This window comes from Hippopotamus amphibius, chromosome 4 (genome assembly GCF_030028045.1).
Source record: "Hippopotamus amphibius kiboko isolate mHipAmp2 chromosome 4, mHipAmp2.hap2, whole genome shotgun sequence".
NCBI lineage: Eukaryota > Metazoa > Chordata > Mammalia > Artiodactyla > Hippopotamidae > Hippopotamus > Hippopotamus amphibius.
Window position 1 is genome coordinate 119,783,541 of NC_080189.1, and position 14,864 is coordinate 119,798,404.

Here is a 14,864-nt window from a genome sequence, read left to right on the forward strand (position 1 = left end):
GTAATATATTAGTAGTAAAGGTATTACTCTCAAGGAAAAATTTTTGTTTGTTTTGTTTATTATGGTTTGGATGAAGGGGGCATTTTGTTTACAAACCAGAAATGCAGTACATTTAGATGTGTTGTCTGATTTTTGCGATTTAGTTGGTTATTTGCAGTTATGATTGTGTGAAAGGTTTGACCATTATACTTTTTATTTATACATATATTTTATGTCATTTAGACATTTTTACAAGAAGGAATGCCTACTTCTGCTCGGTGTGATGATTTAGAGGCCTTAAAAAAGAAGGGTTGTCATCCAGATGACATCGAAAATCCCAGAGGCTCCAAAGATATAAAGAAAAATAAGAATGTAACCAACCGTAGCAAAGGAACAGCAGAGAAGCTGCAGCCAGAAGATATTACTCAGATCCAACCCCAGCAGTTGGTTTTGCAATTACGATCAGGTATAGAAAACTGATTCTATGAATGCCTTTGTATCTACTTGAGCATTTAGACAACTGTATATAAGTTTCTGTTGAAGGTTCATTTTCCTGTGTGGACTGGCACTCAAACAGAAATGTTGAATACATTAACTTTTAGAAATTTTTTGCAGACATAACAGTTTGTGAGACACATGTACCTGAAGTAAATGTTGACTGTCTGATACAAAGTCTGTTAAAGATCCAGAAAGTATTAGATTTAATGGGTTTTTAAAAATTAAAATGTCCATCTTCTGGTATAATTACATAATATAAAGACAACATTTTAATCTGTTTTGTTCCTTTGTTTTTATTCAGTATTGTTAAAATACTGAATAAAAAAAAAGTTTCTGTAAGAATCTGTAGCAGTCCTGGATTGGAATAAAAGGCAAAAACAAGTCCCCTTTCTTCTCTTCTAGTTTCTGGCCCCTTCCTCTCTGAGGACTGTGCCCCCCACTTCCCCTCCTGCCCTCTCTCCAGCCTGGTTCCGGCAGGCTTCCGCTTCTAGTCCTGCTCTGGCAAAGCTCTGCCGGCACCTGGAACCACCAGGCCTGGTGGACCCTCATCAGGCCTTTTTTATTCCTTTATTTAACCTTTTTGTCCAAGCGACGCCTTTGAGCTTTTTTAACATGCTCTACTTTTGGCTCCTGTGGTAACACCCCTACATTTCTTCTTATCTCTTAGCAGTGCTTTCCAGTCTCCTTTCCGTGTCTTCTTTCTTCCTTCCTCTTTGTAGTCCACTTAATTGTTGGTTTCCCTCTTGTGGCTTTAAAGCCATTTGTGTGCTGTAACACAGACTTTTCTCTTAAGCTCCAAACCCAGCTATCCGACTGCCTACTAGAAATCTATGTAGAGAAAATATGCAAGTTGAAAGTTTAATGACTTTTCACCCAGATGGCTTCCTTCTTGTGTGCTTCCTGAGTGGATTATACCTCACGCCTCTGGTGCAGCTCCTTCCTCCCTGTTTCACATCTTTATCATCTTTTTCTTAGATTTTTGCCATCGTTTCTTAGCAAGTTTCTTTGTCTCTATAATTCATCTCTAAAACTTTTTGTCAGGTTTTCTAAAGTGAAAATCAGATTATGTTACTCACTGCGTATCGTGCACGCCAGTAAACAGAGAAGAGTCTTCACCTTGTAACGTCAGTGTACCCTGTGGCGTGTCTGCCTCACCCACCCAGTCTGGTTTGTGTTGTTCTGTCTGTTTCCCTCTGTCGTAGCTATCAGCCCACTGTTTGCCTGTCTTGCCCGCTGGGATTGGGAATGCTGTCTTTTTCACCATCCCCGCGGCCTGGCATTTTAAGTATTTGTGGATGGCATGAGTACACCCCCATTGATTGAGTTACCTATGGAATGCCCAGGTTTTTGTAGAAACTATGTCAACAATACAGTTGACTCCATAGTGTTTACCTTATCAGTCAGATTTACTTGGTTTTTTGCATTTACTTTTGATTGCTGGCAAGCTGATTTTCTTTTCTAATCTCTGTTTAATTAGGGGAGCCTCAGACATTTACATTAAAATTCAAGCGAGCTGAAGACTATCCCATCGATCTCTATTACCTTATGGACCTCTCCTACTCTATGAAAGATGACTTAGAGAATGTGAAAAGTCTAGGAACAGATTTGATGAATGAAATGAGGAGGATTACTTCAGACTTCCGAATTGGTAGGAATTTTGAGAAAATTAATAATTTGCACTTGTATAAATCTTGGCAGTTTTGTTCTTCACCACATACATGTGAGATAAATAGGCCAGGTTTTAGTCTTTTCTTTTTGTGAGCACTGATATTCTGTCACACATCTGATAATTTTTCTGCCTCTGCGTTCCTCTGTTACTGTAGGCTGTCGTGCTGTTTGACACGTTACACCACATAGATAATAAAACGCATGCTTGTTTTCACAGGAATTTATTCAATTGTTGATTTATTTTATAAACATGTGGATTACTTAAATTCTTTTTCACGACTAGTTAATGTGCTTCCTACCTATCCAGCCTTAATCTCACATCAGACCTAAATTTTTCATAGTGATCTTTCCAAACCTAATTATTAAACCCTTATTATTTCTTATTAAGGAAAAAGATTGACTTAAGGTGGTAACATACTTGATTTAAAAAAACTTTTTTAGTGTGTCCATCCACCCACCTACCTACCTTCTGTCTGTCAACACTGTGTGCATTTTCCTTCACAGGGTTTGGCTCATTTGTGGAGAAAACTGTGATGCCTTACATTAGCACAACGCCAGCTAAACTCAGGAACCCTTGCACAAGTGAACAGAACTGTACCAGCCCATTTAGCTACAAAAATGTGCTCAGCCTTACTGATAAAGGGGAGGTATTTAATGAACTTGTGGGTAAACAGCGCATATCTGGGAATTTGGATTCTCCAGAAGGCGGCTTTGATGCAATCATGCAAGTTGCAGTTTGCGGAGTGAGTGCATTCATTTTCTACAGAGGGATATTATTTTTGTGAATTTTAAGTGTGATTTTGCTGTCAGAAAAATTACCGTATCATATTTGACTAATCCCTTAAATTCCCTCCTACTACAAGTGCTTTATGAAAGCATAGTTAATCATCATGCCCCTATTTAAGCCAGGCAGTTAGTTCATTTACACAGGGTTTTAAAAGCCAGAATGCTCATCGTTTGAAACAGTGGGTCAGGTTAGCTTTAGCTGGTGCTCTAGGTTTTTAGAAGAGGCCCAGGTACCCTAGCTTTCTGGCTTTGTGCCTGAGATGGAATTGGGGTTATTCAAGACATCTCCAGGAGCATTAAAAGTGCTCAAATGGACCATGTCTCAGACACCGTTTTCCTTTAGTCATTTTTCTTCTGCTTATCATCTTTGAGCCTTATCTTCCCCATGTCTTAGTAATTCACAAAGAGCTTCCTAAGTTGTAGTGTGAAAGCTATATGAGAACAGGTATTTTGAGCAGTCATGTCATATTTGTAGTTTTAATTGCGAGGTTTTCAGTATAGTAAGCTGATCTCCATCACACTAGTGATTAGAATCTTATGACCCATTTACCAGCTGAAGATTTTGAGGTGACCTTTTAGTGATACAGCTGAAGCTGAAACTAGAAAACATTGTGAGGTAGATAAAGTTTGTCTTTACCTAAGACTGTCTCATCCCCCCCATCTCACCCGTTTTCCTTGTAGTACCCCTATGCCCTAGAAGACCTTCCTTGATTGCAGATGCTGCTTTTTTTTTGTTTTTGCAGATGCTTCTTAATGGTTATTTTTCAACCAGTGTTTAATGTGCTCCCTGATACCCAAGGTGATAATATGGTATAGTGTTTAAGACAACAGTCTTTAGAGTGTTAGGACATGGCTTCAAATGTTCCCATCACTGCTCATCCACGAGGCAGTTTCCTTGGCATTCTAGCGGGTTGTTTCCTTCTCCTTAAGAACGGATAGTAACAGATACACCTCACAGGGCTGTTAAGCAGTTTACGGTAATGCATACACAGTGCGGGTACGCCCCCAGCAGACAGTAATTATTGTCGTTACTCTTGACCTTCTCATTGGGGTAGTTACAATTTAAGGATAGTCTGCTTTTAAAGGGGAAGAGAATGATATTCCAGGCAGTGCCCAGCCTGATGCCCGTTTTCTTTCCAGCCGTTTATTTGTAATCCTGTTAGCAGCTCACTGTGGGGAGAGCATCCTCTGGGCTGCCTCTGCCTGGGCCTCAGCCTTGGAATTAAAACAAGCCGTAGCATCTGCGGCCGCTCTCCCTGCTCCTCGTGCTGACTGAGAGCAGCTGTTCCACGTACTTCGCTAAATGCAGAGGAGACAGGCATCCCACGTGGACTGCCAGCATTATTAAACTTAATTCCTGCCTTCAAGGTTTTTATAGTCTTATGAGGATATATACAGACATGTTGAGTAAGTTTAGACAGGTGTGATTATAAAATTAACATAGAAGAGGATTTTACTGCTACTTTAAATTGTTTGCTGAATAAGGTGGAACATAAAATAAATGAACAAATAAGCAGTCCTGATGGGTTAGAATGGGTGGAATTAAGCAGGGCAAGTCTTTGGAGAGGGTACTTTTTTCTATAATTCAAAAAGGAAGGCCTAATATGATGGTTGATAAGGGAAGTATACACTAAAGAAGGTGGAGCAGGGATGGATGGGAACGAGACAGCAGTATTTGGGCAAAGTTGGGTGTGGGCTGAGACGTTTTCATTGACTCATTAAGAACCTACTCTGTGCTGAGCCCTGTGCCGAGTGCTGGAGACACGATGATGCGCAAAACCAGTTGTGGTCCCTGCCCCATGCGGAGCGGAGCAAGCGTACCTGCTGGTGGGGGGAGAGACATGGACTTTAAAAGACACAATTGTTTTAAAAAGGGCTGAGAGAGATGCACAGTCAGGCAAGGTGGAGGTTTACAAGTGGGTGGAGGAGCTTTATTCAGTGGGCTCTGTGCCTTCGTCAGCAAGGATGTCAGCATTGTGAAAATAGAAGATGTGGAATTAGGTTGAGAGTGCAGTGGTAGGCTATATAAAGATTAGAAGATTTATGCTGAGTTATTGTGGGTAGTATTTTAAATTGAAATCCTTTTCTTTTCAAGTCATTGATTGGCTGGAGGAATGTGACACGGCTGCTGGTGTTTTCCACGGATGCTGGGTTTCACTTTGCTGGAGATGGGAAACTTGGTGGCATTGTTTTACCAAATGATGGACAGTGTCACCTTGAAAATGATGTGTACACAATGAGCCATTATTATGTAAGTACTTAGTCCTTGCATATTGAATGGATTCGGGTTGAATTTAGTGTCTAATACTAAGAGCATCGTGGGTGACTGGCTTGTGCGTTTTTTAGGGTTTGGGGTTTTGTTATTTTGGTAACGTGCAGGAAAGCCCATGTTGCTGTTTTGAGGCTGTGGCTTTGTGCTTACTTCCTTCTGTGTAGATGAGGGCCTGGGAATGAAGGGAGCTGCTGACTCCCGACTCTGCATCTCAGCGCAAAGCTCTGTCTCCTCTCACTTGCATACATGAAGGGGTAGCAAATTTGATATTATATCTAAACAAATCCTTTGTATAGTCTTAACACTCCCTGTGTTATTTATATATGATTTACAAAAGTAGGCATCCTGCCTCTACTGAAAATAAAGATTGGCAAATTTTTAAGCTCTGCAAGAAATGTAAACCTTGCTGAATCTTGGTCTTTTTCTTAAGCGATAGATAATACAACCTTTAATTAGCGGCGATTCTTTAATTTCATTGTTTTGACATTTATATACATAGATAATCTTACTCTTTAAAATCTTTATTATGGAAATTTTTATGCACGCATAAAGATAGAAGAGGATTAGAAACCCACTAGACAACACCCACTTCAGCAATAATTTGTGTTGTTTCAAGCAGTCTTGTGTAAGTAATCCAGTTATATCTGCAAATCATTATTTTCAGAAAGTATTGAAAAAAGTGGAATAGATTGGATGTAATTACATACTAAATGTTACTATTTAATTTCTTAGGATTACCCTTCTATTGCTCACCTTGTCCAAAAGCTAAGTGAAAACAACATTCAGACGATTTTTGCAGTTACTGAGGAATTTCAGCCTGTTTACAAGGTAAATATATACATGTGAGATCACAAGAGGAGCTCATTTCTCGACTCTTTTTGTTTAGTCATTAGAGGCAAAATATGCCTGAATTGAAATGTGGGAAAATGTCACCAGCTAAGACAGACTGGATTTTACAAAAGTGATGTGTATTAATTTTAATTACATTGTAAAACTAGTTGTTTTTAGGTCTGACTCCTTAAGTTATTTAGGAAATGTATTGGCAACTGGTATTTAAAAATAAATAGTAGGTACTCAGTAGATGCTAACTAGTTGAATGAATAATACTTGTGTTTTATATGTTTTATCTTTTAATTGCAGGAACTGAAAAATTTGATCCCTAAGTCAGCAGTAGGAACATTATCTGCAAATTCCAGCAATGTAATTCAGTTGATCATTGATGCATATAATGTGAGTGCATTTTATTTTATTTTATTTATTTTTTTATTTTTTTGGGGGTACACCAGGTTCAATCATCTGTTTTTATACACATATCCCCGTATTCCCTCCCTTCCTTGACTCCCCCCCCCTCGAGTCCCCCCCACCTTCCCTGCCCCAGTCCTCTAAGGGATCTTCCATCCTCAAGTTGGACTCTCTTTGTTATACAACTTCCCACTGACTATTTTACAGTTGGTAGTATATATATGTCTGTGCTACTCTCTCGCTTCGTCTCAGTTTCCCCTTCACCCCCCGCCCCCTCCCATACCTCGAGTTCTCCAGTCCATTCTCTGTATCTGCGTCCTTATTCTTGTCACTGAGTTCATCAGTACCATTTTTAGATTCCGTATATGTGAGTTAGCATACAATATTTGTCCTTCTCTTTCTGACTTACTTCACTATGTATAACAGATTGTAGTTCTATCCACCTCATTACATAAAGCTCCATCCCATCCCTTTTTATAGCTGAGTAATATTCCATTGTATATATATGCCACATCTTCTGTATCCATTCATTTGTTGATGGGCATTTCGGTTGCTTCCATGTCCTGGCTATTGTAAATAGTGCTGCAATAAACATTATGGTACAAGTTTCTTTTGGGATTATGGTTTTCTTTGGGTATATGCCCAGTAGTGGGATGACTGGATCATATGGTAGTTCTGTTTGTAGTTTTTTAAGGAACCTCCAAATTGTTTTCCATAGTGGCTGTACCAACTTACAGTCCCACCAACAGTGCAGGAGAGTTCCCTTTTCTCCACACCCTCTCCAACATTTGTTGTTTCCAGACTTTGTGATGATGGCCATTCTGACTGGTGTGAGGTGATACCTCATTGTGGCTTTGACTTGCATTTCTCTGATGATTAGTGATGTTGAGCATCTTTTCATGTGTGTGTTGGCCATCTGTATGTCTTCTTTGGAGAAATGTCTATTTAGGTCTTCTGCCCATTTGTGGATTGGGTTATTTGCTTTTTTGGTATGAAGCTGCATGAGCTGCTTGTATATTTTGGAGGTTAATCCTTTGTCCGTTGTTTCATAGGCAATTATTTTTTCCCATTCTGAGGGTTGCCTTTTAGACTTGTTTATGGTTTCTTTCGCTGTGCAAAAGCTTTTAAGTTTCATGAGGTCCCATTTGTTTATTCTTGATTTTATCTCCCTGATTCTAGGAGGTGGGTCCAAAAGGATGTTGCTTTGATGTATGTCATAGAGTGTTCTGCCTATATTTTCCTCTAGGAGTTTTATAGTGTCTGGCCTTACATGTAGGTCTTTAATCCATTTGGAGTTTACTTTTGTGTATGGTGTTAGGAAGTGTTCTAATTTCATTCTTTTGCATGTAGCTGTCCAGTTTTCCCAGCACCACTTATTGAAGAGGCTGTCTTTTCCATTGTATACTCGTGCCTCCTTTGTCAAAGATAAGGTGCCCATATGTGTTTGGGCTTACTTCTGAGTTCTCTATTCTATTCCATTGATCTTCCTTTCTATTTTTGTGCCAGTACCATACTGTCTTGATCACTATGGCCTTGTAGTATAGTTTGAAGTCAGGAAGCCTGATTCCACCAACTCCATTTTTCTTTCTCAAGATTGCTTTGGCTATTCGGGGTCTTTTGCGTTTCCATACAAATCGTAAGATTTCTTGCTCTAGTTCTGTGAAAAATGCCATTGGTAATTTGATCGGGATTGCATTGAATCTGTAAATTGCTTTGGGTAGTACAGTCATTTTCACGACGTTGATTCTTCCAATCCAGGAACATGGTATGTCCCTCCATCTGTTTGTGTCGTCTTTGATTTCTTTCATCAATGTCTTAAAGTTTTCTGCATACAGATCTTTTGCCTCCTTAGGCAGGTTTATTCCTAGGTATTTTATTCTTTTGGTTGCAATGGTGAATGGGAGAGTTTCCTTAATTTCTCTTTCTGCTCTTCCGTTGTTAGTGTATAGGAATGCAAGAGATTTCTGTGCATTAATTTTGTATCCTGCTACTTTACTAAACTCATCAATGAGTGCTAGCAGTTTTCTGGTAGAGTCTTTAGGGTTTTCTATATATAATATCATGTCATCTGCAAAGAGGGACAATTTTACTTCTTCTTTTCCAATTTGGATTCCTTTTCTTTCTTTTTCTTCTCTGATTGCTGTGGCTAAAACTTGTGAGTGCATTTTAAATAAGATCCGTTTTGGGCCATACCCTGTTGAGAATACTTTACGCAAAAAATGTAAAACTTTCGTACACAATTTAGCAAGCCACAGAAGACAACGTAAATTCTGTATCTGGAGGAAAAACTTATATTCTTTTACAAAAACATAATTATTTGCAAAGCAAAATGTAACAAAGGCATGTGGGGAAAATTTCTAAATTCTGTTTGAATGTCGTTAAGTAATAGGTCTCTTCGTTGGAAAGCAAGTGTGAAAGCACTTACATTTAGATGTATAGGATTACTTCAGTCTTTTACCTCCCCTTCTTTTTATACATTCATCTGTTTTGATGAGTTGTACCAGAAAGGCTTTTTTTTTGCCAGTTCTTCTCCTGCTGTATATTCAGGGTATATAGTTCTCTGTTCTCAAAAGTCATATATGCACGTACCATAAAATATATACAAATGTAAATATATACATGACCTACCATTTTAGTAAGATTTATAAGATTCCCTCCCCACATTGGAAGGAAGTTGAAATTAGAGAGGAATTGTTTTCTCCACCTTGAGCTTATTAGTTCAGAGTACTTTAGTGATACTCATTAAGCATTGGTCAATAACTGTTGTAAGTCGTCTGGAGGCCTTTGTAATATAACGGTAAGTGTCCTGTGCTGCGTATACCACCCCCAGCCTTTTGATGGGTTGAACTTTAGATATTTTCTACCTCATGCCAGGGGTTCCTAAAATGTTTTGGAAAGACCCTACTCGAAGAGAGAGGGGTTTTTACAAAGATTTTCTAGATTCTGGTTGTTCCCCGTCTCCCCCATAGTTGTTTTCGTCTTCACAGCGTATCTTAATGCTTTCCTGACTCTATCCATAGAGGAGTGTGACCAGGAGAGAGCTTGCTGCTACAGCCTTCTCCGTTGGTCCTGAGCAGTCTGCTGTTGTAAAAAAGCACTGACTTGACTCCTTCTACTTGGGGTTTTCTTTTTTTGGGGGTGAGGGGGGCAGGGCTGCGGCTGCAGTTGTCCCTGAGCAGATTTGTTCCCAGACTGTAGTAGATCATCTGCCTTAGTCCCTAGTGAGCTGGAAGTTGGTAGGGCCAGAGGAGAGCTGTGTTGCCAATGGGAAAAGAAAGTGTTCCAAGTTCTTAGGACTCCTCATAATATCAGGCCTCTGTGCTATATCATCATTACAATTTTAACTTAATAATTAAACCGTAAATACTTTTTTTCAGTCATGTACATTATTTCGAAGAATTGATCCTTATTAATTAGAGCCCATTTCTCTGGGTTTTGTGTTTTCTAGTCACTCAAGATTTGGTTTCAAATATTTTATTTAAATGATACTATTTTCTTAATAGTCCATTTTGCGCATTGTATTTATGCATTTAGCTTATTTTATTGTAGTATTTGTTTGCCTTTCCTCTGTTTAATTAGTCTTTCTTTTAGTCTCTTTCTTCAGAAGTCATTTTGGAAAACAGCAAATTACCGGAAGGAGTAACAATAAATTACAAGTCCTACTGCAAGAATGGGGTGAATGGAACAGGGGAAAATGGAAGAAAATGCTCTAATATTTCCATTGGGGATGAGGTATGTTATATAAATGTTTTCTGAAGAAAAGAAAAAACTTGTTTATAAGCAATCTAGTTTATAATTTGAGAAACAGTTAAATAATTTGGGTAGCTTTTTAAAAATATTTTAGTAGATTTAAATTGCTTAGTTGTTAACTTATTCTTGTTTTCCTTTAAGGTTCAGTTTGAAATTAGCATAACTTCAAATAAATGTCCAAATAAGAATTCTGAAACCATTAAAATTAAGCCTCTGGGCTTTACTGAAGAAGTAGAGATTATTCTTCAGTTCATCTGCGAATGTGAATGCCAGAGCGAAGGCATCCCTGGCAGTCCCAAATGCCATGATGGCAACGGGACCTTTGAGTGTGGCGCCTGCAGGTGAGCTGGAGGCTGTGGACAACGTCAGGGTGGGGGGAGGGGTGGGGGGCTCGTTGGCTGGGACAGCTGGAGGCAGGCTCTGTTGGGCATCCAGAGAAATTCTCTCTCTCGGAGCAAATTATTGTTCCAGCAACAGTTGCTAACCACAGGGTCAGTGTGTGCTATTTATGGAAAGCTCTTTCCTGCCTTTTTTTTTCCTTAGGCAGACTGCCTTTTACTCTAAAATGTATATTTAGAGTATATTTAACAAATATATTAAAGATGTATCTTTAAATGGGTAAAGATGTAAATTTAACAAATGGTTAAGGTAGCATTTGGGTTTTTCTCTCATGATAACAATCTGAATTCTCTAGCGCTAAATAAGCTTATATAAAATAATAGTGATTTTATCTGGGAAATGGAATTAGGAAGCAATAAAGGATGTTCACCTTGTATTACATACACTTCTGCATCATTGGAATAATTTTTAAAGAATCAATATATTTTGTAAATTTAAAAAGAAAATAGTATTTTCAGGACATAGAATCTACTGACAACTTTAGTCAAATTATTTTAAGTTTAATTTTCATCCTGTGATTACTTTTTAATTAAAAATTAAAATTGAATATACTCTGAATATCTTTCCCCTTAAAAGAATAGGATTAGAATTAGAATTTCAACAGAATTAGAAATGAAAAAGGAGAAGTCACAACGGACACCTCAGAAATACAAAAGATCATGAGAGACTACTACAAGCAACTATATGCCAATCAATTGGATAACCTGGAAGAAATGGATACATTCTTAGAAAAATACAATCTTCCAAGACTGAACCAGGAAGAAATAGAAACCATGAACAGACCAATCACAAGTACGGAAATTGAGGCAGTGATTAAAAATCTCCCAACACACAAAAGCCCAGGACCAGATGGGTTCACAGGCGAATTCTATCAAACATTTCGAGAAGAGTTAACGCCTATCCTTCTCAAACTCTTCCAAAATATTGCAGAAGGCGGAGCACTCCCAAACTCATTCTACGAGGCTACCATCACCCTGATACCAAAACCAGGCAAAGATGTCACAAAAAAAGAAAACTATAGACCAATATCACTGATGAATATAGATGCAAAAATCCTCAACAAAATACTAGCTAACAGACTGCAACAGCGCATTAAAAAAATCACACACCATGATCAAGTGGGGTTTATCCCTGGGATGCAAGGATTCTTCAATATACGCAAATCAATCAACGTGATACATCATATCAACAAATTGAAGGATAAAAACCATATGATCATTTCAATAGATGCAGAAAAAGCTTTTGACAAAGTTCAACATCCATTTATGATAAAAGCTCTCCAGAAAATGGGCATAGAAGGAAATTACCTCAACATAATAAAAGCCATATATGCAAAACCAAAAGCCAACATTGTTCTCAATGGAGAAAAACTGGAAGAATTCCCCCTAAAAACAGGAACAAGACAAGGGTGTCCACTCTCACCACTATTATTCAACATAGTTTTGGAAGTTTTAGCCACAGCAATCAGAGAAGAAAAAGAAATAAAAGGAATCCAAATTGGAAAAGAAGAAGTCAAATTGTCACTCTTTGCAGATGACATGATATTATATATAGAAAACCCTAAAGACTCTACCAGAAAACTGCTAGCACTCATTGATGAGTTTAGTAAAGTAGCAGGATACAAAATTAATGCACAGAAATCTCTTGCATTCCTATACACTAACAACGGAAGAGCAGAAAGAGAAATTAAGGAAACTCTCCCATTCACCATTGCAACCAAAAGAATAAAATACCTAGGAATAAACCTGCCTAAGGAGGCAAAAAATCTGTATGCAGAAAACTTTAAGACATTGATGAAAGAAATCAAAGACGACACAAACAGATGGAGGGACATACCATGTTCCTGGATTGGAAGAATCAACATCGTGAAAATGTCTGTACTACCCAAAGCAATTTACAGATTCAATGCAATCCCGATAAAATTACCAATGGCATTTTTCACAGAACTAGAGCAAGAAATCTTACGATTTGTATGGAAATGCAAAAGACCCCGAATAGCCAAAGCAATCTTGAGAAAGAAAAATGGAGTTGGTGGAATCAGGCTTCCTGACTTCAAACTATACTACAAGGCCATAGTGATCAAGACAGTATGGTACTGGCACAAAAATAGAAAGGAAGATCAATGGAATAGAATAGAGAACTCAGAAGTAAGCCCAAACACATATGGGCACCTTATCTTTGACAAAGGAGGCAAGAATATACAATGGAAAAAAGACAGCCTCTTCCATAAGTGGTGCTGGGAGAACTGGGCAGCAACATGCAAAAGAATGAAATTAGAACACTTCCTAACACCATACACAAAAGTAAACTCCAAATGGATTAAAGACCTGCACATAAGCCCAGACACTATCAAACTCCTAGAGGAAAACATAGGCAGAACACTATATGACATCCATCAAAGCACCATCCTTTTTGACCCACCTCCTAGAATCATGGAAATAAAATCAAGAATAAATGAATGGGACCTCATGAAACTTAAAAGCTTTTGCACAGCAAAAGAAACCATAAACAAGACTAAAAGGCAACCCTCAGAATGGGAAAAAATAATTGCCTATGAAACAACGGACAAAGGATTAACCTCCAAAATATACAAGCAGCTCATGAAGCTTAATACCAAAAAAGCAAATAACCCAATCCACAAATGGGCAGAAGACCTAAATAGACATTTCTCCAAAGAAGACATACAGATGGCCAACACACACATGAAAGGATGCTCAACATCACTAATCATCAGAGAAATGCAAGTCAAAGCCACAATGAGGTATCACCTCACACCAGTCAGAATGGCCATCATCACAAAGTCTGGAAACAACAAATGTTGGAGAGGGTGTGGAGAAAAAGGAACTCTCCTGCACTGTTGGTGGGACTGTAAGTTGGTACAGCCACTATGGAAAACAATTTGGAGGTTCCTTAAAAAACTACAAATAGAACTACCATATGATCCAGTCATCCCACTACTGGGCATATACCCAAAGAAACCCATAATCCCAAAAGAAACTTGTACCATAATGTTTATTGCAGCACTATTTACAATAGCCAGGACATGGAAGCAACCGAAATGCCCATCAACAAATGAATGGATACAGAAGATGTGGCATATATATACAATGGAATATTACTCAGCTATAAAAAGGGATGAGATGGAGCTATATGTAATGAGGTGGATAGAACTACAGTCTGTCATACAGAGTGAAGTAAGTCAGAAAGAGAAGGACAAATATTGTATGCTAACTCACATATACGGAATCTAAAAATGGTACTGTTGAACTCAGTGACCAGAACAAGGAAGCAGATACAGAGAATGGACTGGAGAACTCGAGGTATGGGAGGGGGCAGGGGGTGAAGGGGAAACTGAGACGAAGCGAGAGAGTAACACAGACATATGTATACTACCAACTGTAAAATAGTCAGTGGGAAGTTGTTGTATAACAAAGGGAGTCCAACTCGAGGATGGAAGATGCCTTTGAGGACTGGGGCGGGGAGGGTGGGGGGGGCTTGGGGGGGGGCATCAAGGAAGGGAGGGAAGATGGGGATATGTGTATAAAAACGGATGATTGAACCTGGTGTACCCCCCCAAAAAATAAATTAATTAAAAAAAAAGAAAAAAAAAAAAAAAAAGAATAGGAGGAAGGAAGAATTATTTTGATCCAAATGTCAGCCTCAAGTGACTAGCTTTGAAGAATCATGAGAAAAGCAGATGGTTGTGTTTTGCCATCAGTTATTAGCTTTCTATTCTAAATAACAATTAAAATGTTACAATTTTTTATTTTCCATGTCATACATATCCTGACTGAGTTGTGTCGATCTGTTTTTAATAAAATATTGTTTAACTGAAAGATCATCTTGAAAATGTTTTGCCTTCCTTCTTTCTGTGTATTTAGCAGATACAGAACTGATGTTTTCAGTGTCTGTGAGCACTGGGTGTTCTAAAAATACACAGTGTGTCTGAAAAGTCTGGATCCATAGGATACATTTATTTTTAAATAGTGTGTTATATTTTCAGAGGATATGCTCCGTATGTTTTTCTTCAATTTCCATGCACCTTTTGGGGTGTATTTACTGTATTTTTTTTAGGTTAACAATTGGACCGTTGCTTCACCTATAGTAGCAAATGTAATAAATACCATGTGATTTGAAAACACAGCACATTCTTTAAAAATGTTTGTGCTATGTTTTTAAATGTTCTGTTCACCTGTTCATTGCTAGATTGTATTTTCATCTTGATCAAAATGGTTACTTTGCCAAAGAGGGATTTTTTTCCCCACCCCGG

General features: G+C 38.3%; 1 protein-coding gene across 4 annotated transcripts in view; it reads left to right on the forward strand.

Moving 5' to 3' along the window:
• ITGB1 (integrin subunit beta 1) overlaps nt 1-14,864 on the forward strand; it is a 47,617-nt gene that overhangs the window by 22,196 nt on the left and 10,557 nt on the right. For all 4 annotated transcript variants that reach the window (XM_057730940.1, XM_057730938.1, XM_057730939.1 and 1 more), the window contains 8 exons: nt 223-445; nt 1,955-2,125; nt 2,650-2,888; nt 5,027-5,182; nt 5,936-6,031; nt 6,344-6,433; nt 10,037-10,177; nt 10,337-10,536. In XM_057730940.1, the coding sequence (XP_057586923.1) occupies nt 223-445; nt 1,955-2,125; nt 2,650-2,888; nt 5,027-5,182; nt 5,936-6,031; nt 6,344-6,433; nt 10,037-10,177; nt 10,337-10,536 (1,316 nt within the window). The remainder of the gene's footprint in view (nt 1-222; nt 446-1,954; nt 2,126-2,649; nt 2,889-5,026; nt 5,183-5,935; nt 6,032-6,343; nt 6,434-10,036; nt 10,178-10,336; nt 10,537-14,864) is intronic.